This window comes from Tamandua tetradactyla, chromosome 6, assembly GCF_023851605.1.
Source record: "Tamandua tetradactyla isolate mTamTet1 chromosome 6, mTamTet1.pri, whole genome shotgun sequence".
In the NCBI taxonomy this organism is placed as follows: Eukaryota; Metazoa; Chordata; class Mammalia; order Pilosa; family Myrmecophagidae; genus Tamandua; species Tamandua tetradactyla.
Window position 1 is genome coordinate 7,765,503 of NC_135332.1, and position 19,739 is coordinate 7,785,241.

The following is a 19,739-nucleotide window of genomic DNA, read 5'->3' on the forward strand; positions in this document are numbered from 1 at the left end:
TAATGGCTTTTCCATCTTCTCTGCCAAATGAAACCTCAAGGGTAAATTTAACTTTGTCTGTAGAACATTATTTAACGTCAGCTGGTTCCTGGGGTTATTATTGTAGGTCAGTTGTTGAATGGCGAGTTGAATCTTATGGAGAGGGAGACAGATCAGAGGACAGATTAGCCACATGGTGCTAAAGTCAAACAGAGCCATGGATCAACAACTGGAGGATGAAAATAATCGACTAGTAGGAGGGCCTCTCATCTCACCAAAAGGCTTTTCATTAGATCCGTGTGCATTTTTGAAAGAGTTCTGGGAACATCTTGTGGTTCTCAAACATGTTCAAGTGGTAAAGCACTTGGGACTAATAATAATTACAATTTACCAATCGTACAGACTACCGCCCATTATCTTTATAATGGGAAATTCTGAGTTGTATATATGTTACCACAATAAAAAGTTGTTAAAAAGAACAATAATAATAAAATGACAAAAATATTAATACTGCCAAAAAAGGGAAAACTTGATACTGTGCGCCCCAAAAAGGATGCATCAGAAGACCACAATATCATTTCTGACACATTTCAGCCAAAAAACTTTAAAAACCTGGGTCAAACTTTTAAGACTATGTTTTAAGTAATCTTAAACTATTTTTTAAGTTTAAAACTTAAAATCTTAAGTTTGCACCCCCAAGTTTTAGCATCATTTGGTATTTCTTGTCAGAATTAAATATTGGTATAAAGTTGTCAAATTGTGATTTTCTTCCTCCAATGTTGCTTGTATATTTATTAGGTGACATTCTATATTTGCGAATCTATTGCTCTCAGTGTGGGTTCATTGAATACTGTTTTCTTCCATGGATTAAAACCTGCGTAATGGATTGAAACGTGTTTACCAACAATGATCTATTCAAGTCCTAACCGTTGGATTGAAACGTTGTTCCATGAATGTGACCCTATTTGGAAACAAGATCTTTGAGAGTGTTATTAGTTAAATTGAAGCCTAACTGGATTGGGTAAAACAACAAAAGTTGGTGTTTTTATGAGAATAAGAAATTGGACACAGATACAGGTACAGATGGGAGAACCCTATGTGACAACTGAGGCAGAGAACCCCATAGGTTGCTGGCGAGCCACTGCCGGAAGCCAGGAAAGAGACATGGAATAGAGTCTTCCCTATAGACTTCTAAGGAAGCATGCCCCACTGGCAACTTTATTTTAGACTTCTGGACTTCAGGACTGTGAAACAATGCATTTCTTTTCAATCTTTTTTGTTTTAAGCTACCTGGTTTGTGGTACTTTGTAACAGCAGCCTTAGAAAATTAAGACATCCTGTTACCATCATTACTTATTTTGATACTCAAATTGCCCCCATTTGACCAGTCAGAGCCTGTTCGTATGACTTCTGGGTTCTTTTGACATTTCCTTATCGTTCTCTGAGCACTTTCTTTACAACATGACATTGCAGGTTCATCTTGTACTCTCCTTGCCCTAGTCCTGGAATTAGACATTTTTCCAGAGAGCTCTGTTTGCTTTCAGTGAAAATGAGCACGCCTAGTGTCTAGAAGATTTAGAAGCCAAGATCTAGGTATGAGGTGTGCTCATTGCTACTGGGTATATAGCTGCTCCCAGGCCATCCTAGCAGACAGAAGGAATTGGATGTATGTACATACATACATATGTATAAGCATGCACACACCTCCCAGCTATATTTATTTCTGTATCTATTTACCACATGCAAAATTTGTACTGATACCTCCAGTTCAGTCTAACAGCTCATGATTCATTTGAGTCTTCCCCCTTTCCATATTGCTACCCCTTGTCTCCATCAGGGAGAAAACTGGCTCCCATTATCCCCTACACATTTGCTTATTTGCTCAATCCCTTGTATGCAGCCAATTTTGCGACACTGAGAAGCAGCTTTCCTCAGGCAGATCACCTTGACTGTTCCACTCAGGGCCACCTCAGGACTTCTGGACTAAAAGAGAAAGAAGGAAGGAAGGAAGGGAGGGAGGGAAGAGGAAATAGTGTGTTGTTTCATTGTTCTTAAGTTGAGGTATAATTAACATGCAATCAAATGTACAAAGATCTTAATTGTTCAGTTTGATGGTTTTGATAATTGTATGCACCCAAACAACCACAACCTACAATAACATATAGAATATTTCCATTCCCCCAGAAAGTTCCCTGTTGCCTGGGGATATATCCACCCACAAACATCTTTAGAAATCCCTTCTGCCCATCACTGAGCCTCTCAATGTCTATCAGTTTGTAACTGCTGCCAAAAACATTCTCTTCTCAATTCCAGTCTTCCCTTTCCAAATTTTCTTCGCCTTATGCCCAGCCTGTTTGGTTTCTTGCTTTCTCCATCTCAGATCTAGATGGAACAATTTGGCCACTCTGTTTCATTAGTTTTCCCTGCGGGTGATCCAGGAAACAAGAATCCTTCCCCTTAGAAGGGATGTGAGGGTGTATAAGATTTAATTGCAAAAAAGAGAAGGACAACTATTATTTTATTTTTATGGCATTGTAGTTCTCTTCTTATCATGGAACATATATTCATCAGGAGCTTTATGTAAGAATTCCTGCCTGATACGGCATTTCTCACTGGAAGGTGATAGCAGGAGGTATGTAAGATCAGAGGTGTCAGGACAGGTCCTCTGAACCATCCCAAGCAGCAGCAGCAGTGCAGGCCCCTTCTCTACTCCTACTCAACTTCTTTTCTTCTTCTTCTTTTTTTTTTTTTTTTGGCATCTTTATGTGGTTTTGATATTAGAATGATGTTCTCTGTTTCTCTAGAGAACCCTACCACAGACCTTAACTCATCTTATGAAGGTAGCATCATTCTTCTCTTCTTTGAGTACCAACTTGCAATTTTATAACTTTTCAATCCCTGAAACAGGTCTAGAAATCTGTCTAGACAGATCTGGAAAAGAAAACTACTAAGAGTGGGTGTGAACAGGATGTGACATCGATTTGACACGAGAGGAAACTGAAGAATGAAGGATCATTCTAAGGTCATAACTGTACCTACCAGGAGAATCTTGTTATGAACTGCAGGAAAAAGGAGACTTGGGAGGAAGTCGTCATTTTATGAGGGAAAATGATGAGCTCAATTTAAGGGGCACTGAAGTTTTAGGTGCCTCAGTGAAGATGCTCTTTAGAATCATGCGTCTGGAAACCGGAACATCATTTCAGAAGTGCAGAGACTGAGACACAAAGAGATGAAGTGACAGTGACAACAAGGGTGTGGTGAGTCAGGGGGTCCTCCCTGCTGGGGCACCATCCACTATGTCCCCAATACAAACGATGGAGGAGAGGTCTGGGCTAGAAATGAGGCAATCTGGGAATCACCGGGATTCCATCAGAGACAGGAAAATTCTGCGCCATGAACATAAATATCATGGAGACAGAGAAACCATCTACCAAAATTTCACAAGAGACCCACAGGAATCGAAAGTAAATGATTAAACAAGGCAAGCCTTGGGGCCCTTTTCAGATCATGATACTTTATCTTCTATTTATCGAGATCAAAGTAAACAGACAAACAAAAAAGGTTAATATTTAAGCCCTCTTTGTCTCTCTTTTTAGTTAAGGAAAGGCACTTTGGTAGTGCCAGTGAGACCCCTCCACAATGATTTCTCTGGGGCTCATCTTGTTCTCAAGTTTTCTTTGCCATGTTGCTATTGCAGGACGGAGTAAGTACTTCTTGCTTTTGAAAAAATCCCTAGTATATGTCAGGGATTTTCTTAGTTTGCCAGGGTTGTTGGCTTAAACAACAGAAATGTATTGTTTTACTGTTCCTGAGGCTAGAAGTCTGAAGTCCAGGTGTGGCATTGCTTCCTCTGACATTTGTAGATTGTGGTGGGGGCTCGCAGCAGTCCCTAGCTCAGTCTCTGCTCTATCACACGGCCGTCTATTTCTGTCTCTCTCTGTCTGACAGACTGTGTCCAGATTTCCTCTGCTTATAGTGACATAGATCATACTGGCTAAGCATCACCTGAATAAATCACCAGACCCAGTTTGGCCTCATTTTAACTAATAACATCTTCAAAGATCCTATTTACAAATATATTCAAACTCACGGGACCAGGGGTAGGACTTTGACATGTTTTCTGTGGGGGTGGGGTACGGCAGAGACAATTCAATCCATAACAAGGATTGGTAACGATAACTTTAAACTCCCTTTTGTGTGGATGCTGACAGATTGGATTGATGCCTAGTCTCTAATCTTGCCACATGCAAAGCCCCTCCACGAGATTCTCAGCTAACATAAGCCGCGGTGTACCTGCCTGTAGATGAGATACCAATAGGCTCTGCTTCAAAGGGTCATTAAGGAGTTTAGTTGAGATGTTGTATATAAAGCATGTAGTATGGAGCATGACATAATTATGAGTAGCATTCAATATTAACTTTTCATTTGTGTGCTAACTGAACTTTTAAAATGCAAGCACAGATTTCTTAACCAACTGCCTCACCCTCTGTTTCAGCCTGTCCAAAGCCAGATGAGGTCCCGTTTGCCACAGTTGTTCCATTAAAATCAGTCTATGAACCAGGAGATCAGATATTGTACTCTTGCCTGCCTGGCTATAGGTCCCAACTGGCCACGAGAAGGTTTACCTGCCCTCTCACTGGAATATGGCCGGTCAATACTCTGAGATGCCAACGTAAGTCTGCCTTCTCCTGCTTTCTCTTCCCTCCTTCTTTGGGGATAACCTGCCTCACCTGGACATTCTTTGGGGACAATCTACTTCATCAGCTAAGGGTGAGGTTGCAAAGTGGAGGGGCTGCTAAGAAACTGAGGATCTGGGGGGGGGTCTCTATGGGAGAAGGGAGTAAAGATAATAGTGGTATTTGGAGTAGAGGAGAGGATCACAGCACTGAACTAGAGGAGGGTGAAAAACAGAGTCCTGGCTACTGTATTATAAAAGAAGAGGGAAACTATACAAATCAAAAGAGACGTGGAGATAACATGCAAGTTAAATTGATGCCAAAGGGACACTTGGAAAAAGAAAACTTGGGGATTCGTTATATTTTGGGGCTTTGTCTCAAATGGAAGTTACTGAAATGAATAGAAATTGCATCTAAATAACAAATGTACATATAGTATATATTGCTTTATTACAGGTGGTTACTTTTATTTATTCCTCAGACCATGGCCTTTTGATATTGTGCTAGCATTATTTATTAGACAAATACGGTAATCAACAAGGTAGAATTTCTAGGAATCATATGTAGTAAATAGGAAAGCAGTAAAAATCACTAATGGACCTATCTGAGCAATGGGTATTTTGATTACATGGACATGACCTTTGTGAAAATATATGTTCATACAAATGATTTCAACATGCTTTTGATTTTAAAAGGCTAGATATAATATTTAATGAAAAACCACTATAAGATCATCAGGGAAAATTTTTCTTTAAATTAGCCTTAATTCTGTAATACTAACAACTTCATTTTTATCAAATTATTTTCCACATGTATATTTTTCTATCATTGCAAAGGGTATGTACTATTTTGTATTTTTCTATTTTCATTTAGCATATTATAAAAATTGACTATGTCTGTATAGTCTTCATAATTCTTATTTTATTGGCTGCATAATAGTTCAGTTGCTGATATACTATGATTAAGGTTTTAACATTTAGATTGTCCAGTTTTTGTTATTAGAGGTAGCAGTGTAATTGACGTTATAGTATATATATCATTTGATTTATTCTGAATTATCTTCTCAGAATAGTTACTAGTACAGTTATTAGAGCAAAGAGAGGAAACTAGTTCATATATTTTTATTTGAGGAAATTAGTTTATATATTTTATTGTTGTGGAGAATTCTATAATTAGAAATTTACTTTTTATCTTTAACTCACAGCCAGAGTCTGTCCTTTCGCTGGAATCTTGGAAAATGGGGCCGTACGCTATACAACCTTTGAATATCCCAACACAATCAGCTTTGCTTGTAACACTGGGTAAGAACTTTAGGATGATGGTATCGCTAAAATATACAGTGCATCTGTGCCCTTAAGCTAAACATCAAGCCTGGTCCTTATTTTATTTCTAGCTTTTAGGTTGGATTGGGTGAAGACAAATCAATTTCTGTCCTGCTTATAATGTAAACCACAGTAGTGCTGAGGGTGGAGTAAAGGGTGAAAAACATAATAACTAATATGAGTCAACACTATAGCTAGTTATTCTGCTCCTGATTAACTACCTATCTGAGGAGGTACATTGAAATGATTGAAACAGGATGTTAATTTCCTATAATCTTCGGACCATATCTTGGCATAAGAGTTAAAACACCATAGAAATGGGCTTGGGCTTTAGTTATGAGGCAAATTTGATTGATTGATCTGGGAGTCCCTAGAAGAGAATTCTATGGAGAAGGTTGGGTGTGATGGAGACAGGGCATTCTTAATTCTGAAAATACAACACACCATTCCCAGGAAAGAAGCACCTAAAGCTGGTAATGGATCTCATCTGCCTTACTGACATTGGCAATAGCACATCGGCTATACATTACGGCAAATTTTTACTGAGGATCCTTGCTTAGAATTGGAGATAAAGAAATATAATTGTAAAAGAGGGATACTGTTCATTAATATGAAACATCAATTGACTGGTGGGTCTGATGATTTAAAAAACTTGGCTTCCAGGGCAGAATGTTTCTGTTGCAATGGAAATAGACTGAGTTGTCCTCATACATTAATATCAGTAGGCTTCCCAGAAAATGAGTTTTGAAATTATTCAGTCCAATTCATTTTTGTGATCTCGTAAAGGAGCTGGCTCTTTGATTTCTGGTTCACATAAGAAGCAGCTCACCTGGCCGGCTGGTTGGAGATGAAGGATTTTGGGGTTTGCCTTCTACACCCAAAGCTATGGAATCGTCCCATTCTTAATGATTTACCTGAAGAACTGGCCTGGGAGACTTGATTAGCCTCACACAAGTGCTGAGACCCACAAGGAAGGTAGCATTCTAAATTGGGAAAGAAGTCAGTGATATCAATATGAAACAATGCTCAGTGGGGAAAATGTCTGAGATGCCAACAATGGATTATTTTACTGCCTGATGGACTAAATTTTCCTGTTGCAGGTTTTATCTGAATGGAACTAATTCTGTTAAATGCACTGTGGAAGGGAGATGGAGTCAGGAGCTTCCTGTCTGTGCCCGTAAGTCTGTGGGCCCCCAGTCTGGAGGAGGTTGAGCAACTTGTCCCGCTTAGCCTTGGACTTCCTGGTTTTAGCATTGAAAACCTCATGTCCCAGGAAACTCCTCAGACCTAACCAATGAGAACGCTGGTCACCCTCTGGGCACTGTTCATCATGGTACCTCTATCTACTCATGAATACATCTGCTATATCTTGCATTCTCCAACTGATAGAGCCAGTGATTGCTGGGTTTGTAAATGTCAGCTCTCCCACAGGTTTGCTCTGGGGCTTGGAAATGTATGACATTGGTCTTTCAGAGTCTGACATCGTCCGACCAGGAGAAGTTTTGGAAATAGTGGGATGACATACATTCCTTCACCCTGGAACCTCATTCACATCCATGTATTCAATAAACATGTATTGAGCACCACTATGTGCCAGATCCTGTTCTCAGCATTAAGGCTACAAGACCAAAGTAGACTTGAGTTGGCTCTCAGGAGCAAGTCAAGAGATGAGGGAGACAAAGAAATAAATCTTTACAGTATAGTAGAACACATCAAAGTTCTCCCATCCTAGAAGCCACTGGAATATCTCCAAAAGGCATTGGTGATTTATTCAGGAGATGCTCAGCCAAACATTTAGAGTCAGCTCTGGACTTTGCTCGTGAGAGGGAGGAACGTTCTTAGGCTCCCTAAATTGTGATTTGTGTAAGTCGACTTGGATGAGGAAGCCCAGGCCTTACAATGTTACAATAATAGTTAAAGTTCTTTAATGTTTCAGCCAAGTCTGCCCTAGCAAAAGCACGTGGAAAAAAGTAAAGCAATTTGAAATGAATATTAGTTAAAGAAAAATTGATCTACCCAAAAAATAAATAAATAAAAGATTTTAAGGATAAATTAAGAAGTTTTTTACTTGGCAGTAGGATCCACCATGGCATAAATAGGATCCCTTTTAAGCAGATTTATATCAACTATGTAAATCCACTTATTATTTGAAATTACAAGCAGAAAGGCTACCTTAACTTTGATCTAATCTAAATGAGAGTGTCTCATACTTTAATGCATGTACGAATCACTCAGGGAGCTTGTGGAAATGCAGACTGATTCAGCAGATCTGGGTAGGGTCTGAGTATCTGCATTTCTAACAAGCTTCCAGTTGATGATAATTCATGGACCACACTTTGGGTAGCAAGGATCTCGATGATTCCAGCTAAATTACATTTGGTCTCCTTATCTCCTATTGTGTTAACATGATGTTCTCTGAACTTGTTGAAACTTCGTATTGACCAGGTCAGGATAATAACCCATGACCATGTTTCCATATCCTTGAAGCTACTTGTAGTTTAAGCTCCATCTATACAGAGTCCAAAAGCCGGAAGTATTTAATAGGAATAAACAAACCCGACTAGCAGTAGAATTCAGAAGTCATAAATAACTTTGCACTAAGTCACTAGCAATTATTGTGGGATGGTACTTCAGCAATGCCCTCCACTGGTTCTGACTTCCAGAAACATTCCAAGTAGCATTTGGAGTAAAGGTTTTATGGAAACCTAACCTCTGCGTTATTGTAAAAAGCAAAAGGGAACTGGCCAGATTTGCATTTACTTCCTCTTTGAGTTTTTTGACTGGTTCATATATTTGATTTTTAGATCATGTTTTCTTATTTGGCATCCATTATGGGAAGTTTTTTTCCCCCTGGCATTCAATCCAAATTTGCATTTTCTCAAGTCTGACTTTCACTTTTTTTTTCTTTCTTTCTGGAAAGAGTATGTTTATAAGACTCAACTATTTTTATAGCAATGATAATTCTTTCTTTTTCCAGCTGTAACCTGCCCACCACCACCTGTACCGAACTTTGCAAAACTTATGGTTTATAAGCCATCATCTGGAAACAGCTCCGTCTATCGCGACACAGCAGGCTTTGAATGTTTGCCAAACTATGCAATGTTTGGAAATGATACAATTACCTGCACAGCACACGGAAATTGGACCAAACTACCAGAATGCAGGGGTAAGTATGATGAAAAGACAAAATGATGAATTTAACGTAGATTCTCATTTTTGAACATTTTTGAAAATTGCACTATGATTAAGTATTTCAAATGACCTCATTCCACAAATGTTTATTGGGCACCCCCCATGTTTTAGGCAGTGTGCTAGGCACTGAAGATAACAGATGAATGAGACCTGGATTCTGACCTCAGGAGAATTGTATATAATCCAATTAACTTCTTGGAGCCACCTAGGAAAGCTTTGAACCTCTTTTTTAAAATTACTTTATTTTTATTTTTTAGCATGGGCTGGCACCGGAAATCGAACCTGGGTCTCCAGCATGGCAGGCGAGAGCTCTGTCAGCTGAGCCACAGTGGTCCGCCTGAACCTCTTTTTGAATGGGCCTTGGAGGAGGAGCAGCAAGTGAGGGAAAGGCATGCTGGAGGAGGGCACAGCAAATGGAAAGTCAGGGAGGCATGAAACGCACAAGGCTGTGTCTGTCCAAGGACAAGTGAATATTTCCAGGAGGCTGGCATTGAGGAGCTGGATTAATTGCAGAGTGAAAAGCCAGGTTGCAGCCAGATTGTGATAAGCCTTTATAATCTTTACCTAAATTTAAGAGCCAAAGAAATGTTAGGTTAAAAAAAGATTACAAAAATTCTCCCTCTTAAGACATGAACCTATTATTGCTATCTTTGGGTTTTTATCAGCTGCATAACATGTGGACAAATCATGGAACTTATTGTGTGCACGAAGACATCTACTAAGGACTGTTAGCTTCTGTAATGGCATATATTAAGGAACTCTATTGGGTGATTCAAAGCATAAGTGATTTACAACATGTGGGAACTGCCACAGATAATGGCTACCATTTTTTAGGGCACTCAACTATGGACCAGGCACCAATCTTGTGCCAAATATGTTTAATTTTGGCCCTTAATTATCCCAAGTCCTAAGCAGAAAGTTCTATCTTTTCTTTTTTATAACCCTTCACCTAGATGCATCGACTGTCAATGTGTTGTGACATTTGCTTTTGCTTTCTGTCCTCATTGATAGTTTTTTTTCCTGCACCATTGGAAAAAAAATTGCAGAGATCATGATACCTAATATATATATATACTTCAGCATAAATATCCTAAGATCAAGGACATTCTCCTATATAATCACTGTGCCCAAGACATTCAACATGTTTGAATTATTAAAAATCATTTAAACAATTATAATAATACAAGCAATTAATAATAACATCATGTAACACATAGTTTAGGTACAAATTTTCCCAACTGACCCAGAGATATCCTTTATTAATGGCTTTAATTTTATCCAGGATTTAATCAGGACCCACACATTGTATTTAGTTGTCATGTCTTTTTAGTGTCCTTTCATCAAGAATGATCCCTTGTTTCTTTTGTCCTCTTTCATTGACATTTTTGAAGAGTCCAGGCCACTTCTCTTATAGAATGTTCCACAATCTGAATTCGGTTGATTAGATTCAAGTTAAATATTTTATCAGGACTGCTATTTAGGTGCTATTGTGACATTTACACTCCATCACATAATATCAGAAAGTCACATTACTGGCAGTGGTAAGTTTGATTTCTTGGTCACGTGGTGTGTGCCAGAGCTTCCCTGGGCAAAGGCATCCTTTTCTCTTTGGAATTAGTGAGCGAGTCGTAGCAACTTGTAGGTTACACTTGAGACTGTATCTGCTTTGTTCTCCAGCAGTTCCCTAGCAATCTTTTCTCTAGTAATTGTTTTAACATCCTTTGATGAATCTTGATGGTATCGATTATTACATTGGTAGTTGTAAAATAGTGGCTTTCTAGTGTTATCATTCTCTTTACATTTATTAGCAGACATTCTTCTATAGAGAACACTTTTCCTTACTGTAATGATAATATTATTATGGACTCATGGACTCTTTTTTATTCAATGAACCAAAACTGAACAAAGCAGTTTGAATCTGGAGTTTGCTTTCTTAATCACCTCATTAAACTGCCTCCCAAGAGCCCTGTGTCCTGGCTTCACGTTTGATTTCTTATACTGGAGTAAACAGGGATATGGGTTTGGGGTTCTCCTGTTAGAGAACCTTAAGGAGGTCAGAGAGCAGCACCGTTTTTCTCCTATATATTTCTTGCTGACATTGCATATTCTGAAAACAATGATAAGAATTAAGTTTAACATTACAGAATCAAATAATTGTGTGCTTGTGTGCATGGGGTGATTTTTTTTTATTTCAGTATTTGTCTATTGTATAAGACAGAGTGTTTTGTTTTTTCCTTCATTCAAATCTACCATCTTCGACTACTTGGAGATGAAATTTGCAATATATAACACCTTGTGAATATCTGAAAGCTCAAAGAACTTGGCAGCATGTCATTACTTTCAAATTTTTGCTTGTTTTTGTTTGTTTTTAATGTTCAGGGGCCCATGGGTATAAGAGAAGTAGTTATTGTAAAAAGCAAAAAGGAACTGGCCAGATTTACATTGTACCCAGAAATTACATGACAGTGACATGAACACAATGATTCAATGGTATACCCAGAAATTATATCACAGTGACATGAACACTTAATGATTCAATGGTGTAAAGGAGACTAGAGTGTTACAATTCCACAACCACTGGAAATACTGTCTATTTATTACTAATATGTCTTATTGAATAAACTTTTTAGAAGTGAAGTGCCCATTCCCATCAAGACCAGAAAATGGATTTGTGAATTATCCTGCAAAGCAAACACTCTATTACAAGGATAAAGTCATATATGGTTGCCATGATACGTACGTACTGGATGGCCCTGAGGAAGTAGAATGTAGCAAACTGGGAAACTGGTCTGCACAGCCAAGTTGTAAAGGTATGGAGATATGGGTGATATCTTACCACATGTATGCGCTTATGCAAGATCACCTTTACTTGCCATTTTCCATTGTGGTTAAGACTTGCTTCACAGCTACTGGTATGTGAGAGACTTTAGTATTTACATGTGTATGGGGAAACCTCACGCTTAGGGTTCTTGCTTGAGATTAAATTGCATGAAATAAACAGATTCACCTTGATAATATCATGGCAGATCACAGCTTTCATAATTGTTTTTTAAGTACTTGCCTATGAACATACTATTTTACTTTGTTCTCATCAAGTCTCTTCTCATTATAAAAACCAACCACACATTTAAAGTAGTTCAAGGGAAAGGGAGCTTACTGTAAAAAAAAAAAAAAGCAACAGGCAATCGTGTGAACATGGAAGATGAGGAAATGCAGGGGTCTTCTTGGGGATTTAAACTGAGAGTCTTAAAGGAAGCATTGTTGCTCTTTCTATGGCTCAGTGGGCTCGTGATCTCTCCCATCTCAGTGTCTCTCTGCTTATGCATCCTTAACATGCCCTGACTGCCCATCAGGACCTCTCAGCTAAAGGATCCATTGCCAACTGGTATCTTTTCCCTGAAACACTTTGGTTCCTTTTGAGCCAGGTGTCCAGACTTCATTTAGATACAGTCTAGGCACTTGTATCTCTGCTCATGTTGCTGCGGGCAGGGCAGCTTAAGTACAAAGGGGAAATTGAGCACAGCAAAATGATGAATGAGTAGGGTCTTCGGGTGGGGATCCCAGGAGCAGAGCCTGAGATAGGGATTCAAGTGTGGGTGGTTTCTTAAAAAGTGTATCAGGAGAAAGTGAGTTAGGTGAGAGATAGTAGGGTGGTGGTTCTCAAACTTTAGTGTGCATTGGAATTACCTGGATGGCTTGTTTAAACACAGATTACTGGGCTCTACCCTTGGAGTCTCTGATTAAGTAGACCTGTGATAGGAACCTGAGAGTTTGCATTTCTAGCAAGTTCCCAGGCAATGCTGATACTGCTGTTCCAAGGACTATGTTTTGAGCAAGGACACGGTCTCAGCTAGAGTCTAGCTTCATCCTGATCCCACAGAGAGCTCTGAACAAGAATTTTACCCCAGTGTAGAGCCCACCAAGAGACAAGGGGACACACTTGCTTCTGCTCTGACTTTGTGTGGCTTCCATAGGGGAAGATAAGACCATCTTAAACAGCAGCTAGTGGTTCCATTTATTAAAACTGCTATTAGCAATAATATTGTTATTACTTACTATGTACATTCCTGGAATCCTCCAGTCTTGAACAGTCTGTGTCAGGTATACTCATCTACTGGTTCAAATGCTATATTCTCTCTAAGAAGGATTTAAGGATCTCTGAAGTCTTGACTACAAATATTCTCTCTTTTAGCATCTTGTAAATTATCTGTTAAAAAAGCCACCGTGCTATACAAAGGAGAGAGAGTGAAGCTCCAGGAACAATTTAAGAATGGAATGCTGCATGGTGAAAAAGTTTCTTTCTTCTGCAAAAATAAGGAAAAGAAGTGTAGCTATACAGAGGAAACCCAGTGTCTAGATGGCACCATTGAAATCCCCAAGTGCTTCAAGGGTAAGCCTAACTTTGCAGCTATTAGCTAGGACTTCCTCTTTCCGTCTTCATAATCAGGTCTTTTGTTGTATAATGATTACAGAAGGCTGTCTATTTGGCCACCTAAAGGTGGCCATGGAGGAGAACGGGAGAAACAGCCGGATGAAGCAGCGAACTGAATACAGTGCCTGCCGCCACATGCATAAACATCTTTCTTTACAATTCTTTCCTTTAAAACTCAACTTTTTCTTCAATGAATGTTGCAGTGAATTATGCACTCTTGTATAATTCCAAATGAAGCTTGAATAATATTTGAGATTCTCACCACCTCTTGGTCTGAAATTATAAAGCTTTTACCTCAACTTACAAAGCAACATGGTAGTGGTAATTGGTCTCTAGATCTCCTAAGTCTTTTCCCATTCCTTCAGCAATCCCTAAAATTTAGGGAAGTATCTATTGGAGGAAAGGATTCATTAGAGCAAAATATTTTAAGGAAAGATGATACGATTATGTGAGATGAAGGAAGTGTCTAATAGAGAGCTTTAGAGCTGCCGAACTTTTAAGGTTTCCAGTTGGGGGGTTAAATATCTTTGTTGCTCGGAAGGAAGAGCCAGTCAGAAACTGAAGCTATTGTTGGCTCTGGGTTTAGAAATTCTCCAAGAATCTTGACAACCCAAATCCCGAGATGGGGAGAAGATAGAGTTGGGGACAGATGGAAATAACAGCAAGGGGTCTGGCCTGTCAGAGGAAGAGAATAGTGATCAATTGATAATACCCACTTTGTAGGGTTGGTTTGATTACTAAAAATAATATGCATGACATGGAGTAAGTGCTTAACCAATGGCAGTTATTATAACCATTATAATTACAAATAGCTAGGAATACACTGAACACATTGTTATTGTTCAAAAGATAGCAGAGTCTTGGTGAGATGTTAAGCACTAAAACTGATAAAGCACAATAAGACTAGTACAAATCAATAGAAAAAATTATCAGTGATGAATAATGAAAAGAACTCAGAGCTTTGTTGATGTATTTCTTCAGGCTATCCCTTATGGGCCTCAGACAGACACAGCACTGTGAGTGTGTTGGAAAAGAAATAAAAGGCTGATACAGTTTTTTTTTGCCTCTTAATATTGGCTGCCAGAATATATAGAACCTTCTATTTTCTTCTTGGAAAAGAGTACCTCAACATTTGCCTGATGTTTTCTCATATCACTTAACCTCACACTGAATGTTTTCATTCATATAATTTGTTCTACACATTTGTAAAATGTATTTGATTTGGCTTAGTTAACGAATTTAAGAAGTTATTTGTCTTAGAATGTTTTTCTTTTTTCCTCTCCTTCCAGAACACAGTTCTTTGGCTTTCTGGAAAACAGATGCATCTGATGTACAGCCATGCTGAAGTGGTGGTTTTCAGATTCAAAATTAAATATCGTACTTACATCTGTTTATCCAAAGATACTTTGGAAGTGAAAAAAATAAAAGTTGCTGAATTTATGGCTTCAGTCATTGCAGTGGTACTTCTCATGGTAGCTTAATTTTAGTTATGTTAACTGGTTAAGAAACCCCAGTATTTGGAACATCATCATTTCATGGCTCTGAGATGGAAAGTGTAAACAGTTATCTGGGTAACTCAATTTCCCTCCTCCCCAACTTTACTCTTAAGTGTTTTCACCTAAAACACTTAATGCCGACACGGACCCCACATCGATATCTTCTGGGTGTTTCTTACAAAGACAAAATGCTTTGTCTGGCACAGGATGTACTGAATGAGAACCTCTGAGGATGGCCCAGAAATCTGCATGTATGACAAAATCCCCAGATAATTCCTGTTCATCCCAAAATTTGTGTATCATTGCATAAAGGAATGAGCACAGACTCCCAGGACAGTTCGAACTGGATTGGAATCTTTGATGTTTGTTTACGTAATAACTAAAAAAATCTTTCCTTACCTACCAAAGTCCCACGATCCATCACTGACACTGCTCCTTCGTGTGTGTTCAATGCCTTTGCCTTTTTCTCCTTCTGTAGTACAAGCTGGCAAAATCCAACCCTGGCTCTGTCTTTCTTTCCTATGGCTGCACCAGAGCAGCTGGACATTGCTGGAAAATAAACAAAAGCTTACAATCATGCCTCTGGGTCTCCCTTTAGATTCTCAACTACAAGCTCTCAGCTGAGCCAGGCAACCTCCTACTCTCCAAGGTGGCTTGTCCTTTCTACTCAACCCTTTTCATACCACCCCCCTCTCCTCAATCTCAGTTTCTCATTTTACTGGGAAAATAGAAAATATCCTTTTTCACTTGCACTACCAAACCGATTACCTCCTGTTATCTGTACTGTGTACTCTGCCTACCCTCCTGTTACTACAATAGATGAAGCCTAAGATCCATCTAAGGACAAACCTCCTCTCTATATATGGATCCCATCTTCTCTCTCCTACTTAACAGATTTTGCTCCTGCAATTAATGACCTTTTCTTTTTAAATTTATTGTCCTTCCTACTGAAGCATTTCTATCAGTATACTATTATACTGTCAGATCACTGGTTTAAAACACCTTCCCATGTCCTCACATCTTTTTCCTGCTACTACTCCGGCTCCTTATTCCCTGTTTTCACAAACTCTACAAAAGTTTATCTTTGCCATATCTGCTATATACTACCCGTCTTATTCTTAAAATCTGCCTCCCCATACATATTTCCTCAACAATTCTTCTTCAGCAGGACCTGACCTGCTTCCATTTAGTGGGGCCAGATTTCTTCCCCAAGAAGCTTCTCTGCTCCTCCCCTTTCTGCTAGACTCCCTCCCTTCCCAGGTGGTCACTCAAAAACTCCTAATTCCCATTACTAACCCTTAAAAAACAATTTAGCTTTCTCTCTTTTTTAACCCATTCCTTCAAGTACCTGCATAAGTGTGTGTGTGTGTGTGTGTGTGTGTGTGTGTGTATGTGTTGGAGGTAGGGGTTGAGAGTGTGTGGGGCTTCCCATTACTAAACCAAAAAGCCCTGTTTACCTATATCGCTAAACAAAAGAGCCATCCACCTGGACTCCCTCCTTCAGTTCAAAGCTTTAGAATCACTGTTTTCTTTATCTTCCCACATATTAATTTTAAAACCAACCTACTCTCACCCCACCCAACAGCTCTGGAAATTGAAAGAGGACAATGAAAAATGTTTAGCATCTCCTCCTGCCCAGACATGATGGATGTGAAATGCTCTGGGAAAGTGGAGAATATTTATTTCTCTCATTCCATCTTTTACTACAAACTGTTCCATAATTAATTTGACTGTTTTTGAATTTAGAAATATATAGACAACTTTTTTTATTGTATAACACAACATATATGCAAAACAAAGAAAGAAAAACTCAATAGTTTTCAAAGCATTCGTGAAGAAGTAGTTACAGAGTAGTGTAATGATGGCTCAGAGGCAGAATTCTCGCCTGCCATTCCAGGAGACCTGGGTTCAATTTCCAAGGCCTGCCCATGCCCCCTCAAAAAAGTAGAACAGGACAGATACCAGAGTTTGTCATGGGCTACCATCTCATCCCCTCAGATTCCTCCTACAAAAGCTGCTCCAGAACATAGGAGGCTAGAAGGAATATACATGTTTTTGTCATCACGTCTTTTTCTTTTTTTTTTGTGAAAAGTAACATATATACAAAAAAGCAATAAATTTCAATGCACAGCTCAACAATTAGTTTTAAAACAGATTTCAGAGTTTGGTATGGATTACAATTTCACAATCATAGGTTTTTTTTCTAGCTGCTCTAAGATACTGGAGATTAGAAGAAATATCAATATAATGATTCAGCAATCACACTCATTTGTTATACCTGACCGTCTCTGTATGACTCCACTATCATCTTTCTCCTACTCTTTACAGGGAAGTGGGCTATGACTAGTCGAACTTTTTCATGCTGAAAGGGTTGTCAACAATAATGGGTAGGGAGATGGAACTAGCTGATGCTCTGTAGAGGCTGGGCCCTCTAGGTTTCAGGACTAACCTGGTTCAGGGACCCATCTGGAGGTTGTAGGTTTCTGGAGAGTTACCCTAGTGCATGGAACCTTTGTAGAATCTTATATATTGCCCTAGGTGTTCTTTAGAATTGGCTGGAATGGTTTTGGTTGGTGTATAGACAACTTTTTAAGTTGCTCACTTTCTCTTAGCTTACTTGGAATGGAATCAACAAGGCTGGCCAGAGGCAGAACTGTGATGCAGAAGGTGAACAAGGAAGGTTCTCTTCGGCATCTTGGGTGGGTGGTTTCTCAAGCCTCTCAACTACAGACTGAGCTCCAGGCCTTTTGCTTGATCCCTGAGGACTTCTGATTAAAACTCTCAGGATCAGGCTTTCTTTATTTTCACAATTACCACTCGACCTACTCAACCAACTAAGCCATATCAATCTGGAATTTTTGAAGTCCTGTAACCCAACTACAGGACTATATGGGTAGAGGAATTGTTTATTAATATATGCATTATTGATGATTCATCTCAGGGATAAAACTAATACACTGACCAGCCAGAGTGAATGGCAGTCCTGGAATAGGGGCAGGGGAGGGGGAAAGGAAGGAATGGAAGAGAGAGAGGGAGTGGGAGTCAGAAGCCCCTGCCACCTTGGGCATGGCCCTTTAGCTGCTAGACTTGGGGCAAATTGGTGAGGGGCCTTAGGGAAGGAGCTGGTGGCCAGTGGTTGGGCTCAGAAGGTTCAGGGAAGAGCTACTTACCAATTGGTATAGAGGCTTTTCAATATCTTAACAATCATATAGTCTTATCCGTGTCCCTCCCATGCCTACTTGCAAAAAGGATTTGAGGCAGATTAATAATGTTGGAAGGACAGCTACAATATAAAAATAAAAACACGTGAAACAAAACAAAAAAACAAAACCATAATTCCAAAAATGAATGTTTAGGATATCAACATTAAAGTTATAATTCAATCAGTTCATTTCAGCAGGGGGTCCTTTTCCTGCCACATTTTTGGTTTTAGATGACTGATTACATATTTGAAGTAGATTGTGTTAGATGATCTCAGGAGAAAATAGGAATCTAAAAATAAAAAAAATTTATATAAGATTGTAAAGCCAAGTGGAATAAGTCACCTCATAATCAGTAGGTATGTGTGTTTCTTCTGCACTTCTTGCAGAAGTCACACTTTGAGTGACAAAGTGCCCAAGCATGTATTATTGGTTGTCTTGGTAGACACAGAAACCTGTTGAGTACAATTGGGCTTTGAACTTGATAAGTTTGTGTTTCTTTATCCAGGTTCTTTTTGAAGTACTGATGCACTACTTTTTCAAACTTTCTTTTTTCCCTTTCTTCACGCTTGGTGGATCTAAGATGGTCAGTGTGTGATTTATCTGTTGCTGCATCACAGATAACCCCCAAAATGTAGTGACTTAAAACAGTTCTCATTTATTATCATACAGTTTCTGTGGGTCACGAATTCGGATATGACTTGACTGGGCACCTCAGGTTCCAAATCTGTCATGAGTTTGAAGTTAGGGTGTTGACCAAGGCTGCAGATTCATCTGAAGCCTTGATGAGCAAAGGGAGGGAATCTGAACTCACTCAGGTGGTTGTTATTGGACTGTTACTACAAGCCTCCACTCCTTGCTGGCAATTTACCAGAGGCCTCCCTAGGTTCTTTGCCATTGGGAGATTATATCTTTCAGTCCTCAAGAGAAAATCTGGGTGGTACAGCACAGTGTCCATGACAGTAAATCCTTTGCATTGCTTGGATCTACTTCTTCATATACATTCTGAGAATAGCTCCTCCAGGATTCTGGTAGACCTCTGGTAGACCTCTTTTCTTGGGTGAAATTGAGCAGAGTAAGGTTATTGGAATGAGCTGCAACCCAAGCTGTTGCAGATGTCTTCTCTTCTCCACTACTATGCATCCCATTTTCCCCTCTTCCTTGATTGGCACCTCTGCAGACCTCAGTGGTTTTGTATATTCATACACACACACTTATATATTCTTGCACACATACATATACATATATATTCTTGCACACATACACACACATAAAGAGAGAAAATATATACAAAACATACAATCTCATCTAAATTTTAATATTTAGCTATTTACTTATAATTTATTTTAATTCATATTAATACTCAGATTATAATCAGCCCCCCAGGGTTGATTAGTCTTCCTTCTTTCCATGTCTGTACCTCTTTTCTCTGACACCTAGTT

The 19,739-nt window shown here is 39.1% G+C and overlaps 1 protein-coding gene across 1 annotated transcript; it reads left to right on the plus strand.

The window, feature by feature from the left end:
* The first annotated feature begins 3,574 nt into the window (after window positions 1-3,574).
* APOH (apolipoprotein H) lies at window positions 3,575-15,049 on the plus strand. Its single transcript, XM_077163628.1, has 8 exons — window positions 3,575-3,682; window positions 4,475-4,651; window positions 5,860-5,956; window positions 7,078-7,154; window positions 8,955-9,143; window positions 11,800-11,979; window positions 13,362-13,559; window positions 14,891-15,049. The coding sequence occupies exons 1-8, from the start codon at window positions 3,619-3,621 to the stop codon at window positions 14,944-14,946; spliced, it is 1,038 nt and encodes a 345-aa protein (XP_077019743.1). The 5' UTR covers window positions 3,575-3,618; the 3' UTR covers window positions 14,947-15,049.
* The last annotated feature ends 4,690 nt before the right edge of the window (window positions 15,050-19,739 follow it).